At 38.0% G+C, this 19,436-nt stretch overlaps 1 protein-coding gene across 1 annotated transcript in view; it reads left to right on the top strand.

Annotated features, from left to right (window-relative positions):
• FNDC3B (fibronectin type III domain containing 3B) overlaps positions 1-19,436 on the top strand; it is a gene marked incomplete at both ends in the record, with an annotated part of 288,711 nt that overhangs the window by 109,503 nt on the left and 159,772 nt on the right. Inside the window, one exon of the mRNA XM_080696168.1 lies at positions 10,280-10,356. Within this exon, the coding sequence (XP_080552294.1) occupies positions 10,280-10,356 (77 nt within the window). The remainder of the gene's footprint in view (positions 1-10,279; positions 10,357-19,436) is intronic.

Below are 19,436 nucleotides of genomic sequence, written 5' to 3'. Positions count from 1 at the left end.
ACTCAAAGAGAAGGGCCTTAAGATCCTGGGAGATCCAGTGTGCACCTCAGGCTGGATATGTGAATGAACCCACTGTTTGTTTATGTTTTTCCAAAGATCAACTTGCACCTTTTCTCTTAGGCTTTCCACCTAATACTTGAATGGTTCCTGGCACTATACTAGATACTCCAAGTGCTCGCTGCTGAGATGTCTGGGCTGTGTCCCTGACTCCACGCTGAGACCCAGAGTTTCTCAGGAACCTCAGCCCAGAAGCAGGAAACCAAGCCGGCCTTCCCTTCCCCCACAGCCTGTGCACCTGTGCATTACTCACTCAGCATGCCATTCTCTCCATAATTAAGAACAGAAATGTCATTGTGTCCTTGGCGTACTACACAGGGCCTGGCAGCTACATTGGGTTTAACAAAGGTTTGTTGAACTGAACGAAGCGTTTTAAAAGCTGCAGTGAGGGTTGTATTACAGGCCTCTGTCCTGGTACCTGATATCTCTGACAATCTTAGAGCTTGCATTTCTGTACCCTTGAATTTAAATCAAGTTCTTTTTAAACCTCTTTAGCTCATCATGCCCGTTGTAAATGGACTTTCCAACTCCCTTTACCATTCATTGCCAGTCTGAATATTCTCCCACCTACTCTAAAGGATTACTGTCTAGCTCTTTTGCCTCTCATAAGACCAACTGCTGCTGCTGCTTTTTAGTTCATTGTTTATGTATCTGTTGTAAGATCCTGTGTGACTTTTAATCCCTTACAGCATCTTGTATAATAAATATTTATTGAGTTGAATTCAATAAAATATTAACTAATAGATACATAGCACTAGATGTTCATGCACCAATTATAGAGATTTTCTTTAACATTTAAACTTTAAAATGATGCGACAAAGTAGATAATTGGGTAGGTATCTCAATTATGTTGAAACTGAAGAAAATTTGGATTCAAGAGGTTTAAGTCATCCAAGAGTGGTGGTGTGTACCTGTGATCCCGGTAACCTGGGAGGCTGAGACAGGAGGATCAGAGGCTCGCCTTAGCAACTTAGTAAGACCTTGCTTCAAAATAAACCCATATTATACGGCTGCAGGTATAGATCACAGGTAGATTACCTCTGAGGTCAATTCTTGGTATTCCCCGTTAAAAAGTTTAAGTCTTAAGCAAGAATTAAACCCTGGTCTTCCCAATTCTGATGCTCTTGGAACACCTAAGAACCAAAATAAGTTCAAAGACGAATGTTTGGAAAGATACTTGCATTTTGGATTAGCAAGACTGACTTGTTTACAAATGTCTCTGGCAGGATGCCTTTGAGAAGAAGCTTCAGGTTGGAGAGACCATCATAGGCATTCCCCTCATCTTATCTCAGCCAGAGAAAAGTGTCATCTTTACTCAGCTTTTGTGCAAATGGCACCTTGAGAGGGAGGGAGTTCGCAGCAGCGGAGTAACAAATCTTACAAAGGAAAGTAAAATGAGAAGCAGTGCTGGGCTGAAGCCTAGAGTAATCCCATTTCCTTCTTTATTGTGGCATCTCCTGCCTGTTTTCACTGGCAGTTTTCTTTTGTGTCTCATTGTCTTTATCTGTAGTGAGAACTCCACTAACTCCTAAAGGCCTTTTAAGTGTTCCAGTTATGTCCTTACTTATGTTTCCATGGGATGATAATCTTTTACAATCTTGCTAAATTTAGATGGTGTCTCAGATACCTTGTATTTGTTTGTATGTCTCTATCCCCTTAGTTAAAACATCAATTACTTGCAGAGAATGCATTTATTGTTCTTTTCATAGCCCAGTGTCTAGAAATAGCATCCTCCCAGATATGAATGAATATAGAATGAAGATGTGCTTTAGGGGATTATATTAATTTGATTTTTAGTGATTTTAGCCCAGTTTTACTCTGTTACCTGCCCATGGTTATGTGTTTAACACTTTTTTTGTAAGCATATGATGTACTTAAACATATCAAAGACAGCCACTAAGCCAAGCATGGGAAGGAGAGATGGGGAAGGAATGGGATGGGGGTTGGAAGGGCTAATTGGTGATGTGTGCATGTATGTCTCCACCGTCTTTTATCCCATTAAAATGTATGACTACAATGTACCAATAAAAAAATATTAAAAAGAAGAATGCACAATTAAAGCCTGAAAAAAATCTTTTAAAAAATTCTTAATATCTTTTTAAAGATTTCTTTTCCTTTTTAAAAACTCATGAAATGCATATGCCATAAAATTAACTTCTAATTTCTTGGAACTTCGCACATTCACACACTCACCATGTTATGCCATAACTACCTCTGTCTAGTTCCAAAATATTTATATTCCCCCCAAACAACTCCATACTCACTGAGCAGTTGCTCCCCACCCCTCCCCCGCCCCACCTTTTCTACAGCTCTGGGCAACCTCTCATCAGACCTCTGTTTCTACGGTATTATTATTAGTGTTATTATTATTTTTGTAGTCCTGGGAATCAACCCAGGGCCTCATGATGCCAGACAAGCACTCTACCACTGAACTACATCCCTAGCCCTCTCAATGGAGTTACTTATTCTGAATGTTGATGTGAATGGAACCATCTAATATGGAGGACTTTTTGAGTCTGCTCTCTTTTACATAACATAGTTTTTATTTTATTTTATTTTATTTTTTTAGGTACTGGAGACTAAGCCAGGGACATTTCTAGCTCTGAGCTATAGCCCAATCAATCAACCTACCTAACTACGTATAATCTATCATCTATCATCTGTTTTTCTATCTATTTGTATTAGGAATTGAACCCAAGGGCATTCTCTCTCTGAGCTTCACTCCCAGACCTAGTTTACGTTTTCACTTTGAAGCCGAGTCTCACTCAGTTGGGAGAGCCACACTAAATTGCTGAGGCTTCTCCAACCTGTGCTCTTCCCATCTCAGCCTCCCAAGTCCTGGGGTTGCAGGTATGTGCCACCACACCTGGCTTAACATAGCGTCCCAGGTTCATTCCTGTTGTAGCATGTATCACTACTTCATTCCTTCTTATGGCTGCCTGATATTTCCACTGTTGGCGCATATACATTTTATTAATCTCCTCATGAACACTTTGGTTGTCTTTACCTTTTAACTGTTGTAAACAGTGCTACTATGTGTATGCCTGTAATTAGGTTTGAGTATTTCTTTTCAGTTCTTTTGGGCATATAACTAGTAGACTTGATGGGTCTTGCTCTGTTGTGATCTCAACCTTATATCTTTTTTGAATAAGATAATATTTAAGTGAATAAGGGGAGAATGTGATCTTTTTCTGTTATTGAAAAATAACCATTTGGAGACACAAGTACCAAGTTTATAGACAATCAATGATAAAATCAATTTTCTCACATCTGTTTATCTATGATGAATACACAGCTTATACCAAATACCATTTGTTGGACACAATGGTACATATTTATAATCCCAATTACTGGAATGCTGAGGCAGGAGGATCACAAGTTTGAGGACAGCCTCAGTAACTTGGTGAGATTCAGTCTTAAAATAAAAAAAATTAAAAGGGCCGGGCATGCAGCTCAGTGATAGAGCACCCTAGGTTCTGTCCCCAGCACTGGAAAAGCAAACAAGTAAAACACCAAAAAGCATCAAAGCAAAAGAGCCAAACAAAATAAAACCTTAAAAATGCCTAACATTATAGTATATTAATGGCTGTTTTAAATGACGATTTATACCCTGGATCCACCACTTTTAGGTTCTCCTTTTTTGTATATCAGTCTAGTCATGTCTGCTCCCAGGGTGGGTGAGTGTTCTGACACGACCGAGTACCACCCTGGAGCAGGAGAATCCACAGTTGCCGTGAAGAAACAGAAGGTGGCAGAATGGCCTGCAGCGCGGTCGGGGCTCAGGAGAGTGAGGTTCCACAAGAACGTTATAGCTGGCTTTCTTTTAGACTATGTAATGTGTGCATCAGGTCCTAGGATTATTGCATTAATTACTGCTGATTAAATAATTATACTGCTCTCTAATCTTTTCTGGTTCAAGGTTTGCTATAAGTCAGTGAAAACTCAATTCATTAACAGTGCTAGAAGGCTTTTAAGATGTAAGAGAATGAGCCAGGTATAGTGGCACACACCTATAATCCTAGTACTTGGGAGGCTGAGAGAGGAGGCTTGCAGATTTAAGGCCAGCCTTAGTAACTTAGTGAGACCTTTTAAAAAAAATGTTAAATTATATATTACATATATTATATATATTGTTAAAGTTAAATGTTTTCATGACTGTAAACCAACCTGATGTCTTTTTTATGTCTCAGATCTTATTCAACTAAAATAAGAAATTCTTTTTTTTTCTTTTTAAAGTATTAGGGATTGAATCCAACAATATTCTACCTCTGAACTACACCCCAAGCCCTTTTTATATGTTGTTTTGGAACAGGATCTCACTGTTCCAAATTACTGAGGGTCTCATTGAATTGTGGTGGCTGGCCCCAAACCGAATATCCTCTTGTCTCAGCCTCCCACGTTACTGGGTTACAGGGAGGCTCTACCTTGCCCAGGCAAAATAAGGAACTTTTGAGAGTTGAAGTTGTAATGATTTGATGTTGCCATGGGTTCTTGTTCTTAGCTAATTTAGAGAACTGTATTGCTGCACGCTTAAGCAGTTTTATTATTACAAAGGTAGAAAGAAGGGACTCCCTGGGTCAGAGACTCTGTGATACAACCCAGTAAAGGAGTAGTGGGGTCTGAGATACTACAGACTCGAGATCCAGAGCACCTTACGTGAAGTCATAGTGACCCAAGGGAAGAACCCAGAGAAGGCACAAACTTCCGAAATCATGGGAAAGAGGAATAATACTGGAGCAATGAATGCCCACAACCCCACAACATCAGAACCCGATAAAACAGAAAATCAGAGATTTCTAGAAGATCAAATCAGGAAAATAACTGTAGAAATAATAGAGGTGGAACTCAGAGAGAGCCAAAAAGAGATAAAGGATGCAATTAATGAAGTAAAGGCCTGAATTCAAAGCACAAACAACCGATTAGACCACATGGAGAACAGAATCTCGCTCTTAGAAGATGATCATTCCAAAAATGAACACATAGTTACTAATCTAGGAAAAAATATCCGACAGCAGGAATCTGACATTGAAGAAATATGGGCCCATTTTAAAAGAGTTAACCTAAGAATAATTGGAATAGAGGAGGGAAAAGAAGTGAAACCAAAGGGATCAACAATCTCTTCAAGAAAGTAATAGCAGAAAATTTTCCAAACATAGAGCAAGAGGTTGATACACAGATCCAGGAAACTTATAGAACTCCCTTTAGACAGGATTGGAGAAGAGGATCCCCACGCCACATAATTGTCAAAATGACCACTGTGGAAGCCAAGCAGAGAATCTTAAAGGCAACAAAAACAAAGGGCCAAGTGACATTCAGAGGCAAACCAATTAGAATCACTCCAGACTTCCCAAACCAAGTCATGAGAGCCAGAAGGGCTTGGAGTAACATATTCCAAACTCTGAAAGAAAATAACTTCCAGCCAAAAATTTCCTACCCAGCAAAACTTTCTATCAAATTAGATGGAGAAATAAGAAGCTTCCATGACAAACAGAAACTGAAGGAATTTATGTCTTCAAAACCAGCACTAGAGAAAATACTCAAAGAGATTAACTACAAAGAAGAAATAGGTAACACACACCAGAACCAGAGAAACAAGAGTTTCCATCCAACAGTCAACTAAGATTGGTTATCTGTGGAGATTCATTATTTATGTTAGTCTTTTACCTATCTCTAAATGGTATTGTTTGCCTTTATTGTTGTTAATTTTTAGGATTTCTAGTTGGAATATTAATATACCTTCAGATATAGCATTTGGAAATATTTTATCCCATTCTATTAGTAACTGTTAACTCTGTTTACATTGTCTTTGGATATACAATATTTTTTTTTATTTTTTAGGGAGTTTGTATACTCTTCTGTTGCCTGTGCCATTGAAATCATATCCAAGAAATCACTGCCAATTTCAGTGTTGTGAGGTTTTATGACCCAGATTTTCTCCTAAAAGTTTATAGTCTTAAGATTTATATTTAGGTCTTTATCTATTTTGAGTTAATATTTGTATATGGGATTAGGTAAGGGTCCAATTTTATTCTTTTCCATGTAATTATTATTTTTCAACAATATTTAGTTAAAAGATTATTATTTCTACCACCAAATGTTCGTGGAAACCTTGTCAAAAATAACTTGACAATATAGGGAAGAATTTATCTCTAGGCTTTTATTTAACTCCAATGGTTTATATATCTGCCTTTAGAATAGTACTACACTGTTTCAATTATTGTAGCTTTATATGGTTTGAAATCAGAAAATATATATCTTCTAGCTTTGTTCTTTTTCAAGATCGTTTTGGGTATCTAGAGTCCATATTCCATATTAGGATAGATTTTTTTCTGAAAAATAAATATATAAATATATGATAGTTTCACCTAAAAAAAATAGGAAAAAAATATTCTCTGGTAAGAAAGAAAGTAAAAAGAAATATTGAAATGTTATCTTTAAGTCATCAAAAGCTTGGTATCAGACAAATGAAACTGTTATGTGAGATTATCATTTTTAATTTTGGATAAATTGCTATAATACTAGATGTCAACCACTAAGCCAAGCATGTGAGGGAGCGATGGGGAGAGAATGGGGTGGGGATCGGGTGGGGGCCGACTGGGCGATGTGTACATGTATGTCTACAAAAGTTTGTATCCCACTATGATGTATGAATACAGTGCACCAATTTAAAAAAAAAAAAAAAAGAAAGAGAACCTTCTTTTCTTTTCTTTTTTTTTTTGTGGTACTGGGAATGGAACCCAGGGGCATTCCACCTTCTAGCTATACCCCCAACCCTATTTTTTTTCTTTTTAACTCTTTATTTTGAAACAAGGTCTGACTGAGTTGCAGAAGGCCTTACTAAGTAGCCGAGGCTGTCTGTGAATCACGATCTTCCTGTCTCAGTACTGGGAATACAAGCATGCACTGCCACACCTGGTGAGAACTTCTAAAAATCATATTCTAGAGGTTGTAGCCTTTAAGTTTTGTTTGTACAAGAATATGGATAAAAGATAAAAAGGAACCTATCCCTAGATGTTTACGAGGGGAAATTTGTGTTTTACTCAGAGACGGATTATGGGGCATTCTCAAACAGTTGAGCAGAGAACTCAATGGTTGGGAGATAAGTGTTTATGAAGATAATGTTCTCACACTACCATTGTGAGTGGGATTTTATGTTGCTGGATTTTAAAGTCCTAAGAACCTGTGGGTACAATGGTTTATTTCTGGGTCTCCAAGGCCCTTTGAGCTTAGGAAGCAATCACTGTCTATCTGAAAATGTCCTTTGAAATGGTTTGTTGACCAGTGACAAGGGGAAGGGGGATGAAGCATGTTAAAGTCATTTGGCTCTTTTGAAATCAAGGCCAAGGAAGAAAACATTTTATAGCTGTAAATCATTTAAGTGTCCTACATTCTTTGAAGCATTTATACAAATGATTTTAGCAGTTTTAAGGGTCATGGCTGGGATTAAGAGACTGACATACTTTTTTTTTTTTTTTTTTTTAGTACTAGGGTTCCTGGGAACCCTTCTACCTCCGGGCTACACTCCCAGATCTATTTTAATTTAATTAATTAATTTATTTTTTAACTAATTAATTTTTTTTTAGTAGTATTGGGGTTTCTGGAAGCCCTTCTACCTCCTGGCTACACTCCCAGACCTATTTTATATTTTTATTTGGAAACAGGGTCTCTTAAACCAGTGAGGCTGGCTTAGAACCTGCGTGATCCTCCTGTCTCCACCTCCCAAGCGCTGGGATTACAAGTGTGCGTCGCCACGCCCGGCCTGACATACATTTTGACGAATAAAAAGCAATATTTTATTGAGGGAATACTTCGTGCCTATTCCATGAAATATTTGATATTTCACCTGACGAGGAAGGATTGCTACTTACTTAAGTCAATATTGTACAATGTGTTTTCTTACTGATTTTATGTGTTTCAGGTTTATAGGATATTTTAAAATTTTGTACTTAAGGTGTAATTAACCAAAAAAGAAAAAAGAAACAAAAAGCTATCAATAAAATTATAAAAGCCATTGTAAAGCATGATGCTGGGTAATGTCTCAGTGAGTGATTGTGCCATACTCTGTCGTCAGTACTTCTGCAAATATTGTTGAGTTTAAACTTTAAACTTGATCCAGGAAGTAGGAAGTGTTATTCTCATTTATAACTTTTGGGGAGTGAGGCTTAGAGGGGCTAAGTGAATTAAAATGAACTGTTCAGTTACACAGGCAGTGTGAACAGTGAGCCAGGTGTAAAACCGGGCAGAGAATGTGGTCCTGATACCTTCTGTGTGCGTGCACCCACACCTGGACTTTAGATGGCGCTTAGGCTGAGTGAGACGAATCAGAGAGGAACATGAAGTAAACACCTAGACGTCTTGATGGTTATGGCAGAACAGCTGCAGCGCATGTGAAAGGTGAACTGAGAAACTCGTGCCATTGGTGATGCTGGTTGTGTTACACCAAAAAGAGGAGGCACCACAATGAGTCATTCGTTTTAGGGTGCGGGTTAGTGCTGGAGATTGAACTCAGAGCCCTGGACAGGCTGAGTACATGCTCTACCGTGGAGCTATACCTTCAGTCCCCAGTGATTCATTCTTATACTTTTAAACTTTTACTATTTTGTGATACTGAAGATTGAACCCAGGGATGTTATGCCTCTCATCTACAGCCCCAGCCCTTTTTTATTTTGAAACAGAGTCCCTCTAAGTTGCTCACGGCTAGCTTCAGATTTGGGATTCTCCCATCTCAGCCCCCCAAATATTGGGATCAGAGGTATGCACCACCAGGCCCAATTATTATATTTTTCTTTAAATTATTGCTAGTATATTAACGTGTGAGAGACCACTGGTTTTGTACAGGTATGAAGATGTTCAGATAGTTCCACGATTTGGTGACTTGCTCATGAACTTGCAGTAAACGCTCATGGATTTCACATGAATAGTACACCTTTTTTGCTCTGCTCCTGTGTATTTACCTGCTGTATCTGCTGACCTGTTCATGTGTATATCAGTGTCCCCCTCCCCAGCTCCCTCCTGTATCTTCTCTTGTGTCCTAACACTGGGATGTGCTATGATATGAGAGGCGCCTTTTGTTTACATGTAAGCGCAGCACCAAATGCCAAGTAATGTTATGTTTCTCTTGGTTTTTGTTCTAGGTGTTCAGTTTTCATTGCAGATAGCACAGCACAAATTAGGAGAAAGCAAACAAATAGCTCAAGGTGCTTGGAGCTGGATGTCACAATGCATTAAAATCCATATCTTTGGATTGACATATGGGTGGTGTTTATTAAATTGGGGAATCAGCTATCAAATGAAAAAAACCCGAGGTCATTTCACTTCTAGATTATTTCACTTTTTGTGTGTGTGTGTGTGTGTGGCACTGGGGATGGAACCCAGGGGCATTCTACCTCCGAGCTATACCCCCATCTCTACTTTTTTATGTAATCATAGGATCTTTGGAGGGGTGTCAGGTTGATTTTGATATTATGATAATCAGTTTCTCTGTAACTAACTATTAACTTTATGTCTTAGGTAACTGAGTGTCAACTGCCCATTCATTAGTTTGCCTTAGACATGTGATTAGTATTCTTTGAGTTAAATATTTTGAAACTATTGTTAATTAGTGCTTTTTTTTAAAAAAAAATTCAATGCTTTACTGTGAAATAATTCAAATGAATTTGACATGAGTGTCCTGTTAGTGTCTAATTTAGAAATATGATCCCTTCAAACCATTTCAGATGCAAACCAAATAATTCTAGTTTGGAATATTTTAGAAGTTTTTTCCTCTTTCAAAATAATGGCATATTATAGTAACTTATTGAAAATGAATATATATAGCTGAACATAAACCAAAACATGGAAAGATTATTTCAAAATTTATTTGTTAAAACATGCTAATAATATATTTTTAAAGAGAAAAATAAATAAAACTTATTTGTTCTACTCTTTTAGGTTACTATTCACCGAGAAGTCTTGGTTTATGGAATTTGTGCTGAGAGTCATTAAATACTTAAAAAGATGCTCTGAGTGATTTTATTTTTATATATGTTTTGCTTGTTTTCCTTGAGTTGTACATCCAAAATTTTTTTATTCATAGTTTCAGGTAAGGCAGGATATGCCAGTTACTAAAAAGAAAATTAATAAATGTTTATCTTCAGTTTGATAGCATATTGAAAATAGCAATGATTATTTTGAATGATGTCTATTTCTTCAGCTCCTAATAGTTTGTTCGTACCTCTTTTAGGACCTGCTGAAGTTCCTATGATGTCACCCAATGGATCCATCCCTCCCATCCATGTGCCTCCGGGCTATGTCTCACAGGTAGGGTGTTTGATGAGCTTCTCCATTCGTTATGTCATTGTTCCAGCAAAATATGTGTTGAGTCTTCAAAAACTGCCTCGTGAGTTGAGTGATGACAATACTAGACTTGGCATTATTTTGTGGCAGTACATGACACTTCCCACTTGTTGAGCCAGAGAGTCAGGGAGGGAGATACAGAAGGACACTGGGCTGCCCTCGGCCAAGTTGGGTTTTCACTGGGTGTGGTTCCTTTGTGTAGTCTCTTGTTTCAGAAATTTGCTTCCATCTGTACTACAGTTTTCTGGGGGGGAAGTGTTTATAAACCTTGTTAGTAAAAATATGAAAGGTGACATGTTAATATAAATAGGGCCTGCCCCTGTTAGGAGACTCCTATTTTTCTACAATGTGATGCAGTCTGGGTTTGGTGAATTACTAGGTAGGATTTGAGAACTTGAATGTTTATTCTTAAATTTCTCTGATTTTTGGTTCTTTCTTAAGCAAAATGATGACACTAACAATCTCAGAAATGTATTTGAAGAGAAAAATGTTTTACGGGATAAAGTTATGTTTCTCTAACTGATAAGTTATGAATGCCAGGGTTGGGGAAGAGAGTGGATGTCTGTGTATACTTGAATGTTTGTCCTAGTCTTACCACAATATCCATATCCTCCTGCGTTTTCCTCATCCGTTACCTTTTCAAAGACCTTAACAATCAACTATTTCTTTCATTTTTCCTCCTTTCTTCATTGTTCCCCGACTATAAGAGCATCATATATTCATTGGGAAAAAATTAGGAAAGAATTCCAGAAGAATATATAAAGAAATGATTCATAATTATACTATCCAAAGATGATAATCACTATGGCAATTTTTTTATTATGTTTTTGTGGATATCCACCCCACCCCATTCTTTGATATCTTTCTCTGTTTCCTTCCTTCCTTCCTTCCTTCCTTCCTTCCTTCCTTCCTTCCTTCCTTCCTTCCTTCCCTTTTTCTCTTTTCTTTTCTTTTCTTTTCTTTTCTTTTCTTTTCTTTTCTTTTCTTTTCTTGTGGTACTGGGGGTGGAACCCAGAGGCTTTCTAAGTCCGGGCTATAATCCCAGACCTATTTTTTTAAATATATTTTTAAATTTAGAAACAGGGTTTCACTAAGTAGCTGAGACTGGCTTCGAACCTGTGCAGTCTTTCTGTCTCAGGCTCACAAGCCCGTGATTACATGCCTGGCTTTCTCTGTTTCTTTCTCTCCATCTCTCTCCCTCTCTCTCTCTCTCTCTCTCTCTCTCTCTCTCTCTCTCTCTCTCTCAATAAAAGTGCTGGGGATGGAACCTAGGTTCTTTCTTGTATGATAGGCAAGTGTTCTATTACTCGGCTACATCCACAGCCCTGCTTCTACTTTTAAAATGGTCCAAAAAATCTGTAATTTACAGGATTTAATGATTTTTACTAGAGTGAAAAACATTGGCAGCTACATAGGAATACTGTTGAAGCACAGAAACCAAAGACTTATTCTTCTCTAATGTAGGAAGCTACTCATTTCTTCACTGTGTAAAACATACTATAGTCACTCTCATTTCATTTTTTCCATCATTACTTTAATGTGAATCCATTTTTTTTTCTTTTCTTTTCTTTTCTTTTCTTTTCTTTTCTTTTCTTTTCTTTTCTTTTCTTTTCTTTTCTTTTCAGTAGCCAGAGTGTTGGCCTGCTTTCTTCCTTTTGAACATAAATACATTTTTTGTATATACAGCTCTTTGCAAATAAGAATCACTGGAAGGAGAAGGGATTCTCTAGCAGGACATAGATGATGAGCAACATTCATCTCACCAGTCAGTTAACAGAAAAGAACAAGGAATGTAGAATTCCATTTTTTCTCTTACTCATTTATTTGGAAGAAATGTATCATTTCATTTGGATACAATGTAGTTTTCACCGTTGTGACTACAAAAATAGCACCTCCTTTTATGCAAAAAGTTCATTTAATGAATACCAGTTTAAACATGTACATTCTTTTTTTTTTTTTTTTTTTTTTTTTTTGGCAGCACTAGGGATGGAACCCAGGGCATTGTACTTCTGAGCTACACCCCCAGCCCTATTTTTTAGCCTATTTATTTACTTATTGAGCAGTACTGGGGATAGAACCCAGTGACATTCTACCTCTGAGCTGCACTTCCAGGTTTATTTTTTTTATTCTTTATTTTGAAACAGGGTCTTACTGAATTGAAAAGAGCCTCGCTAAGTAGTCAAGGCTGTCGGCAAACCGTGATCCTCTGGTCTCTGCCTCCCGAATGCTGGGATACAAGTGTGCGCCACCATGCCCAGCTTATAAAAATGAACATTCTCATAGAGATAAACTGCAGTGTGCTTTTTCTTGCTAGTGGAATTGCTGTGATTATATGTAGAATGTTTGTTGAGAGTCCTAGGCAAAAGGCAAAATGGGGAATGTGTGACTATGGCATATTTTTTATTCTGAAAAATTTACACTGAAAAGCAGAAAGGGAAGAAAGCAGGGCTAAAAGCCCACTTTCATAAAACTGATGGTAGAAGCTTAGTACCATTCCTTCCTAGTTGATGTTTATGGTAGAAAGTTCTAGAAGATATTCAGAGAATAGTAAAAATGGAATAATTTTTTTATTTGGAATTTTAAAAGTTGGAGAAGCAGTCTGTAAAGCATGTGTACAACTTTGTTTTGATTGGGCTCCTTGATCAAGATGTACCTAGAGTTTATTGACCTTCTGTGATAGACTGTATTTTAATGATATATCCTAGCAAAATGTCTGAGAAAAACAAATTGTTAATACAAAGAAAATTGAATTGAAAAGTCAATAGGATGTGTGTGCCACTTCTTTAAGGCTGGTGGCATACATATTTCAAAGAAATAAAGAGATTGGACAAAGCATAAAATGTCTTAGAAGACTTGTCATCCCCAAGAGATCTAAGGAGCCAGGTATATTGCTGTCATGCAGTGTGGAAGGAAAGACACAGATACATACACACACACACATAGTTTCCTCCAGCTTGGACGTATGTTTGAAGTACTCAGAACTAGTTTGTCCCTATGCTAGTTAATTCAACATTTTATTTCCACAATCTCCTTTCTAAATCATAAGTGGATTTTGTGTTCAGGTCTAGAGTTGGGTGTCCATCACATATAAGTAGAGTTCTATAGTGTGGTATAAGATTGTTAATATTCAACCTTGCTTACCTTTCAAGGTGTACTTTTACCTGTCATCCCCCACCCTTACGCTATCATGTTAAATTTCCCTATGTGGTACACTCTCTTCTTTGACAGATTGATCATTCTTTCTGGTCAGATGCCCCTCCTCATATGACCCTTTGCAACCTCCAGCATTGAAATGGTGTGCTGTTCTTTCTGTACCTTTGGCACTTTGGTCTCTTCTCTATCATGAGAAACAATGCATCTCATAACCATTCCCGAGAATTCTTAGTGTCTTTTATGGGTTGTATCATAGCATCTAGAATCCTGCCAGACACATAGTAGGTACTTGATGAATGTTCATAAATTTTAGTGATTTCTGAAGTTTAAATTGTCAGTATGGTCTATACACATAACATTTCAGCCAATGACTGACAACATAATCCTTTAAGATTGTATCCACTAGTGGCATCATAAATGTCACCCTATGATTTTACCCAACAATAAAATAACCTAATGACATATTTCATAGAGCAGATCTCTGTCATTAGTGATGTTTGGCTGTATAGAGAAGTTCATATATATGTTTCTGAGATTTGTAGGTTCCAGTAGAGTGACTTAGCCCCTAAGAGTTAGAAAATAGCAAGATCAGACTGATTTGTACCTGCAAGTGTTGCAATGCTTTGTATGTGTATTAAAAAGAGAAAGAGTAGCCAGGCATGGTGGCGCACGCTTGTAATCCCAGTAATTGGGAGGCTAAGACAGGAGGATCGTGGTTTGTGGCCAGCCTCAGCTACTTAGTGAGGCCCTTTGCAACTCAATGAGACCCTGTCTTAAAATAAAGAATTAAAAAAAAAGGGCTGGGGATGTAGCTCGTAAGTAGATTTCCCCTGGGTTCTATCCCCACTACCAATAAATAAATAAATAAATTAATTAATTAATTAAAGAGGAGTACAATTCAGTGGAGGAAAAACTAATCCTTTCAGGAGGTGGTGCTAGGACAACTGGATATCCACATATGGAAACTGGTATAACAATCTTATACCACCTTACATCACAAATATAAATTAACTGAGAAGATCATCACCATCTATAGTATCTCTTTCTCCTGTGACCCATTTTCTCCGTAGCTTCGGCATATTAGGGAGACATCTGATTTCTTTCTTAAAAAAGTGTGTGATTGACTAATCTCACTTAGCATAATGTTCTCCAGGTTTGTGCATTTCTCTGTAAATGGTGTGATTGTGGTTTTCTTTATGGCTGAGTAAAATTCCATTGTGTACATATCTCACAGTTTTGTAATCCATTCATATGTTGATGGACATCTTGGCTGGTTCCATAGTTTGGCAATGGTGAATTGTGCAGCTATGAACATAGGTACACATACATTAGTTTGTACCCCATTTAATATGTATGACTACAATCCACCAATAAAACTTTTAAAATAGATCATAAACATAAGAACTAAAACAGATTCTAGGAATACATTCTCTCCCTCCCAACCCCCCTGGTACTGGGAATTGAATCCAGGGACATTCTCCTTATAAGCTAGACCCCAGTCCTATTTCATTTTTAAACAGGATCTCACTAAATTGCTGAGGCTGGCCTGGAACCTGTTATCCTCTGCTTCAGTCTCCTAAGTACTGGTTACAGGTATTTGCCACTAATATTTATCTGAAGAAGATATACATGTAGCCAATTAACATTTGAAAAGATGCTGACCATCATTAGCCATCAGAGAAATTTAAATAAAAACTTTAGTGCAATACACTTCACACAAACTAATAGTTATAATAAAAAAATAATAGGAAGAGTTGAGGATGGGGAAATATTGGAACACTCATACACTGCATGTGTTAATGTAAAGTGGTGCACCCACTTTGGAAAACAGTTTTTGCAGTTTCTCAAATGGTTCAATATAAAGTCACCATATAACCCATCAGATACTATAATCAAGTGGACTGGAAAACATATGACTTGGACAGGAATGTTCACAGTGGGATTATAGTTCAGATGTTCATTAACTTATGAATGGATAAACATAATGTGATGTGTCTGTACACTGAATTTTTATTCACCCATAAGAATGAAATACAGATATATGCTAAAACACAGATAAACTTTGCAAACAAGATGCTAAGTAAGAGTCAGACATAAGAGCTACATATTATGTCATCACATTTACAAGAAATTTTCACAGCACACAAATTCATAGAAACCTATTAGTTTCAAGGGCTAGGAGAGGGAGTAATGGAGAGTGACCAGCTGCTAATGGGCATAGTGTTTTGGTATACTGAAAATATTTTTAAGTTGACAGTGGTAAAGATGACAACTCTTTGAATGTACTAAAATATACTCCATCACATACTTTAAAAGGGCAGATTTCGTGTTATATCTCAATAAAGCTGTTACAGAAGAGACAGTTGGTGCATACCTGTGATCTCAGTACTTGGGAGGCTGAGACAAAAGGATCAGAGGTTCAAGGCTGGCCTTGGCAACTTAGTGAAATACTCAGTGAATTAGCAAGACCCTGTTTCAAACAAAAAATTTAAAAAGGAATTGGAGGTGTAACTTGGAGGTAGAATGTTCTTGGGTTCAATCTCTAGTAGAAGAAAGAAAGGTAAGATAAGAGATAGTGACTTATCCAATCACAAATCAACAAATAATGAGGCAGCTGCCTAAAACAGCCCCATCTACTTTTGTGTTACTGGTTGTGTTAATAGTGGTAATAATTACCGCGTATACTGTGCTGTATGCCAAATAGGTTACTTATGTCTCTAATTTTGCATATGAGGGAGCTCAGGCCTTGACTAGAACTAGGATTGCAACACAGGCGTTTATAATTATGCTGACTTCCTTCCTGCTATGTTGTGCAGTCAGTGGCAGAGCCAGTCCCCACGGAGGCGTCCCTTTGACAGTGTGAGTGTGGGGGTGTGGCGTGCCTGTTTATCTAACACTTGAGTACCAGCTACTCCTGTTATTGTAAGAAAATAGAAGAGAACAATTACATGTTATATTGGAAATTCTAAGCGAATGGAGAAATCCATCATTGTAGATGTAAATGATAATAGTAGATGTAAGTAGCTGAAGGCTCTTTAAAGATGAATTGATAAAACCGCTCAAATTAATTTGACAAAATGTAAATGTCAGTAAGAGCACATGAGCTTATAGTAAGACATATTTCTAGAGTTTAATGAATAGCTGAGGAGGTTTTGCCAACCCCGCAATCTGTGTTTCTTACATTGAGAAGGACTGAAACATAGACCTTAAAGAACTTGTGAGCAGGGATGGAGCAAAAATGGTGTCTTGTTCCTTTAACTAAATGGTCTCCTACATTTATAGATCTTTATCTGTTGGATATTTGTGTTTCTTGCTTGTTTTATTTATTTATTTTACTGGAGAGTGAGCCCAGGGGTTTTCTATTGTCATGCTACATCCTCAGCCATTTTATTTTGAGACGGTGTCTTACGAAGTTGCCCAGGCTGGTCCTGGACTTGCAAGTCTCTTTTATCGACCCCCAACTGGCTGGGATTGTAGGCTTGCACCACACTGCACCTGGCCCATGGTTTAGTTTTGTTTGGATTAGGAGGGAAAGGTTTGAGTAAGACGTCTCTTGATCATTTCAACTGGAGGCAAAATACAGGCTAAGAAATGTTGTTTTTCGCCGGGCGTGGTGGCGCACGCTTGTAATCCCCGCGCTTGGGAGGCAGAGACAGGAGGATCGTGCAGGTTCGAAGCCAGCCACGCGCGCTGGCTTAGGAGACCCTGTTTCCAAATATAAAATGTAAAAAGAGGTCTGGGAGTGTAGCCCGGAGGTAGAAGGGCTTCCAGGAACCCCAGTACCACCACCAAAAAAAAAAAAAAAATGTTGTTTTTCAACATGAGGAAGCAGATTTAGGTAAGAAGGAATTTGATTTTGTCGCAGTGCATGATCTCCATGGTGTAAAATTTGCTAGTGATTCCGATCAAAACTATGAGTAAGCAGGATTAACAGTATGGCAGGGAAGAACATGAACTTTGACAAACGGGCCATGCTTGGTTCCACCTGGGCCACTTCCTATGCAATGTTTACAATTTCTTTGGCCACACCTCAATACCTAATTGATGTGGTAGAAATAAGAATTAAGAGAATGTGGTGTGGGTATTCAACAAATAGTGTCATAATGAAAAAGACTGTTGTAACACATCTAGTGAATGTCTGGCAGCTTGTTTCCTAAATATGTGTCACATGGCATGAAGCAAACCTTTCCTGTTGTATATTGGCCATGGTTCTTATGGATTCCTCCCTGTAATTAACTTTCTGAATAATTTTTTGTGTGTGTGGTATTGGGGTTCCTGGAAACCCTTCTACCTCCGGGCTACACTCCCAGACCTATTTTTATAGTTTTTATTTGGAAACAGGATCTCTTAAGCCAGCGCGGCTGGCTTCAAACCTGCGTGAACCTCCTGTCTCCGCCTCCAAGCGCGGGGATTACAAGCGTGCACCACCATGCCCAACAGCTTTCTGAATAATTTATATGTAAAAATTTCTTAAGCAGATACCCTGAGTATTATTTTTCATGCTTCCATAATAATTTATGATACATTTTTCAAATGTTACAGGAAAAGCTTCATATTAGCCCCCAAATTTAAAAAGCATAAGAAAAAAGTGAAATGTCCAAGTCAATGTTCTATCATTTGGGAGATTACTTTTCTTTTTCCAGATTAACTGACATAACCCCCAAAACTCTGGATGTTAGTCAAAATAAGTATTTTTGTTGTTATAGTAGAGGTTTACTCTTAACCTCATTTCATTGTTTTGGGGATCAGTTATGGGTCAGTGCCTCTTGAAATCCTATTTTCCTTGGCCAGAGGAACAATAAATATATTGAAAAATGCATTTAAAATTTGGTTTGGTTGGTCATTCTCCAGTGGGGACTGTTGGAAAAGTTGGCCAGAAAGCAGAAATTTCTGTGGAGAAGTAAGGTGGAAGTTGTGAAAGGACTCTCCCCATTTTGCTCAGCTAGGTCAGCTGAGCTATACGCATTAGTCTCATGTGCTTCTCTTGGTAAATTACAGGCTATGATTAAACCGCAGCCTGGTTTCACCTCTTTTGGTCAACTTTTTCTTCACTGTGACCAAAATACCGGACCAGCACAACTTAGTGGAAAAAAAGGGTTATTTGGTGATCATGGTTTCAGAGGTCAGCCCTTGATCAGCAGCTCCAAGGCAGGAACCTGATGGCCATTTTTCAGGGCATGGTGGAGGAGAGAAAGATGTTCTCACCTTAAGGAAGCCAAGAAACAGAGGCCGAGAGGAGAGAGCAAAGGACAGATGGGATCCCCAAGGCGGGACTCCCAGGGACACACCTCCAGTAAAGTCCTGCCTCTGAACTTGGTTGTATTGCCCATTTGTGGGGTTTGGGAAGACATAAATTCTAACTGTAACACCTTCAACACTGTGAAAACTTGACCAGAGAGAATGTGGGGATTGCCCTGTGCCCTGACTGAGAATCAGACCCATTTCACTGCCAATAATAAGAGAAATGGGTTTGCTTTTAAGATTAGGTCCTTTGGAGAAGTTGATTTTTCTATAGGACATTATGAAAATGTCTCACAATGTACAGAATATTTATATGTGTGGGGGGGATGGGGAGATTCTGTGGAGAAGAGCATAACACTTCAGTATTATTCAGTTCCCATAATCAGTTGATTTGCAGCAATTTTGCTTTTTATTCTATGACTTGTTTGGGCTGAGTTATGATTACAGAGAGAGCTGGCAATGCTAAATTAAAGAAATGGGCCAAAAAAACTTCCTACCCTCAAAGTATTGTGCAGGTTTCCTCTTTCTGAGCCTTTCCTTCTTTCCCTGCTAAGCATTTCCTCCTGGATTTCTGTCTTGTGTCTAAGATCTGACATTGTGACATAATAGTTCTCAGGATTAACAGGAGGAAACATGGGCACAGTTGGGGC

This window comes from Muscardinus avellanarius, assembly GCF_963383645.1.
Source record: "Muscardinus avellanarius genome assembly, chromosome: 5".
NCBI classification, from domain to species: domain Eukaryota; kingdom Metazoa; phylum Chordata; class Mammalia; order Rodentia; family Gliridae; genus Muscardinus; species Muscardinus avellanarius.
Note: the sequence above shows the minus strand (reverse complement) of the source record. Positions and strands in the feature narration are given on the sequence as shown.